Source organism: Cucurbita maxima, unplaced genomic scaffold (genome assembly GCF_002738345.1).
Source record: "Cucurbita maxima cultivar Rimu unplaced genomic scaffold, Cmax_1.0 Cma_Scf00022, whole genome shotgun sequence".
Taxonomy (NCBI): Eukaryota; Viridiplantae; Streptophyta; class Magnoliopsida; order Cucurbitales; family Cucurbitaceae; genus Cucurbita; species Cucurbita maxima.
This window is the reverse complement of record NW_019272038.1, coordinates 120,759-124,421: the sequence shown is the minus strand read 5'-3', so window position 1 is coordinate 124,421 and position 3,663 is coordinate 120,759. Positions and strand designations below refer to the sequence as shown.

General features: G+C 39.8%; 2 protein-coding genes across 2 annotated transcripts in view; one reads left to right on the top strand and one right to left on the bottom strand.

Annotated features, from left to right (window-relative positions):
- LOC111496445 (protein POOR HOMOLOGOUS SYNAPSIS 1) overlaps positions 1–1,004 on the top strand; it is a 3,191-nt gene extending 2,187 nt beyond the window's left edge. The window contains exons 7-8 of the mRNA XM_023146887.1: positions 54–81; positions 772–1,004. Of these exons, the coding sequence (XP_023002655.1) occupies positions 54–81; positions 772–830 (87 nt within the window). The 3' untranslated portion in view covers positions 831–1,004. The remainder of the gene's footprint in view (positions 1–53; positions 82–771) is intronic.
- A 133-nt stretch (positions 1,005–1,137) lies between these two features.
- On the bottom strand, positions 1,138–3,620 carry LOC111496597 (L-tryptophan--pyruvate aminotransferase 1-like). The gene is made up of 5 exons (XM_023147084.1): positions 2,926–3,620; positions 2,532–2,841; positions 2,065–2,354; positions 1,643–1,944; positions 1,138–1,545 (listed from the first exon to the last, which is right to left on the bottom strand). The coding sequence occupies exons 1-5, from the start codon at positions 3,003–3,005 to the stop codon at positions 1,352–1,354; spliced, it is 1,176 nt and encodes a 391-aa protein (XP_023002852.1). The 5' UTR covers positions 3,006–3,620; the 3' UTR covers positions 1,138–1,351.
- Between the last annotated feature and the right edge of the window lie 43 nt (positions 3,621–3,663).

Below are 3,663 nucleotides of genomic sequence, written 5' to 3'. Positions count from 1 at the left end.
TATCATCATCGTTGGGTTTTTTTTTTTTTTTTTTTTTTTTTTTTTTGGGACAGAAATGTATGGAAGATTCTTCCTTTCAAGGTACGTTTATATCAACACTTGGCTAAACTTGCAAATAGTTTCCATGATGCCCTGCATTTTAGGAACTGTTTTAGTCGATTCAAGATGGTAGAGTTAGTTCTGTGAAATCTTGACCCAGACTGAAAGACCAACAGAAAATCTTAACAAAATTATTGATACCTAACATAAAATGCCAGAAATTAGGAATGAAACACATTCTGGAGGTCTAATTTCAGAATACGCATTTTGTTTGTTTTATCTGATTTATTTTCCTTTTTGGGCTGGGCTTAGTTTTCTGTTAAGGCTCGTTATCAAAATCAGCTGTGTTGGGCCTATTTTAAGGCTTTTCTCCTGTATATTTTTCAGTCAGCTCAATAATACACGACATTTGTTCCAAAAATAATAAAATTAAAAGATTAATAATAATAAAAAACACACGAACAACGTCTCAACAATCAGATGACGTTAAAACAGCCAGTAATGTAATTTTGAAATGCATGTCAGCTTCATTAGATTAGATGCCAAGGTTGTAAAATGCTGTGAATTTCTCTACATGACCATAGCAATATCTCTAGAAATGCGCTTTCTTTATTAACGGGATGCAATTTCAAATAATACATTTCCAATTCGAGAAGTAAATTGTTTTTTCTTATATAATACACTGTAATATTAAATACTGATCTGTTGGTTTAAATTCTTGGTGGTTGCTAGATATGTTGAACAGAGTTGAGAAAATTGTCGGCGAAATTGGAGGTGATTTGGCGCTGTAATTCTCAGGGTAATGTCCAGAATACTTTCTTAAGATGTCTTTCCATTAGCCCCCAGCGGTGGCCATATTATTTTCGCATACACATTATTCTAGTTTGCACTTATATACGGAATATTCAAGTTAATTTGACATCTCATAGGCCTCTTATTATTAGAATCCAGTTTCAATTGTGAACCAAGATTTGCCTGGAGGATGCTTGGAAAAATCTTAAGAGATAAAAAAGATGAAATTAGATATTATATTATTTTGTCAAAAAGAAAATTGGGAATTATAAGATTGGTTGGTCCTAATTTGGGACGAGAAGGTTATGAGATGAAATTAAGTGGATTGATTAGTACTGACTACAAGAATTAAGAAATAATAGAATTAATATAGATTGGTTTGCCAAATAAGAAGAATGATAAACTAAACCACCAAACATGGACGACAGAGGCATTGCCCTCCCCATCGCCCTGGGGGTTGCAAATACAAATTAGGACCAAACCCATAAAAGAAAAACAGAAAGACAGAGAATTTCAGTAGTCACTCTTCAAAAAGTCGGATGGCGTTCAGCCTGTCCAAGAAATCCTCAAAAACATCATCGCTACTAAGCATGCTTATTCTCAAATACTTGGCATCAGCTCCAAAACGCTTCCCATTTCTCCCCAATATGTTATACCTTCTTAGCAAGCTACCACAATCCTCAGTCTCCTCATTGCACTTCAACCAAGCAAAAGCTGTTCAAACACACATTAACAGCATGCTTTATGTCACCATCTTTATCCTTTTAACACATTATTAGAAGCTGAATTTAAATCTAGCTCAGATACTTACCGGGATATGGTTTTGTGGGACGTCCAAGGAAGAAGCAGTATTGCCGTTCAAAGCTAGGAACACTAAAGAGATCACTGCTTCCAATTGCCTCTCTTAAACTCTCCCATCTTTGGGCCATGAGACGGTTCCCATACTCAAAGAAGTTGTTTGAGGAATTCAACCCAAATTCTTTGTGCTCATTGCACAACAATTCCATTATCTTTGCCGTTCTGAATTGCGAGTCTTTTGATACCCCAATTGAGTTGAGCTCTATATATTTTGTCATTTTTATGGCCACCTCTCTGTCCTTAACAAGTGCCCAACTTCAAAGACACAGAAAGAAACAAAGACATATGAGATCAGATGAATTAATTGAATGATCTCGTCTTGTCTTGTTGGGGACACATAGTCCATTGTAATTATAAAAAAGTATAAACACCCACCCAATGCGGGAGCCAGCATGTCCGGTGCATTTGGAGAAAGTGAAATACATAAGATCATGATCGGCCGGACGATTGATGGGCATGAACTGGGGCCAGTAATAGGCCAAGTCATGGATGAGCTTGCCTTGGCCGCAATCCTTGACCACTGATTCGCGCAAACTGCCATTTGGGTTGTTTGGGGAGTTGACCACTTCTATGAATGGCCCACTTTTATTAGCGTTGTACTCATTAGCATCCCCCGCCCATTTGTAAAGCCTCGAGCACAAGTAGTCTGTTTCTTCTGGATAACACTGCTCAAGGAAAGTAAACGATTCATTCAGTTACATTACATTCCGCCAACAAGCTGATGTGAAATGATGTAAATCCAAATACAAATTCGAAGGGAAAAAGAAGAAGAAATAGATATGTGATGTGATGCGATGCGATGTGTAAAGTGCATAAAAAGTGGGGGAGGTTCTGTTTCTGACCGAGTAGTAAGGAGCAGCAGAAACGACATTAATGGGTTTGAGGGAGGCAGGGTTAGACAGAGCATAAAGGGCAGCCTGGTAGAGCTGGGTGGAACCGGTCCCCACTACGATATATCGGTCATCGACCACGGCGTTGCCGACGAGTCGATGCAATCTGACGATGGCGTCCTCCAATTCCGGCAACAAAAACCAGCAGACTTTGCCGGGCTTGGTGGCGGCTTTGTAGCTCATCAGCTCACACCCTGGGATCACGACCCTGCACTTGTCTCCCATCCTCCTCCAGTAGGGCTCGAACACGGTTGGGTTCCCACTGTCAGTCACCGCCAACAGAAATAATTTAATAACAAAATGTGAGATTAATTAAGACCGAGAGAAAGAGTGTAATGGAGGTTACGGATCAAGATCAATGAGCGACAGGTTGCCTCCGAAGCCATTGGATTCAGTGGAATGGTTGGTTGTTTCAGCTCCACACATCCTTAATCTTTCTTCTTCTTCTTTTGTTTCTGAACACCGAGAGCAAATCCAAATAACAATACAACGGCTTAACCGAAGTGGTGGGGTCGAGTTATTGGACTTTTGGTGTGTTTTGCCTTTCTTTTGGTGCGCTATTTATAGATAGTTCATCCGAGTGTTTATAGCCGATGCTTATGGATTCCCATGAATTTAAATGCCGTAGACAATATCAAATCACATGGTGGAATTAAATATTGGTTAAAGCAAGAGTTCAAAATGATTAGAAGCTGTTGAATAATTGTGGTGTGTATGAGGAAGAATGAAATAAATATAAGTTTGGATTTGACGGTAGTTGCTCGGCAGAGCTGGTCTCACAAAAATGGATGCCCAAAAGACACGGGGCCATCCCTTAAAAAACAGATTAGATAGAGTTCGGACCGTGATGGAATTGGGCTCGAATTGCTAGTGTTCTTTCTTAAACAAACCCCATTTGAATGTGGATATCATTTGCAGTTGAAGAATTAGACGATTAAAGTGGATATGTCGATGGAAATGCGACAAAGGGTTTGATCGACCAAGTGGCGATGCCATGCCATGCCATGTGCCCCTATCCACTCATGAACCAACCATTCAACACTGCCATGTGCCCTCTTAGATTCTGTTCCCCCCCCCCCCCCCC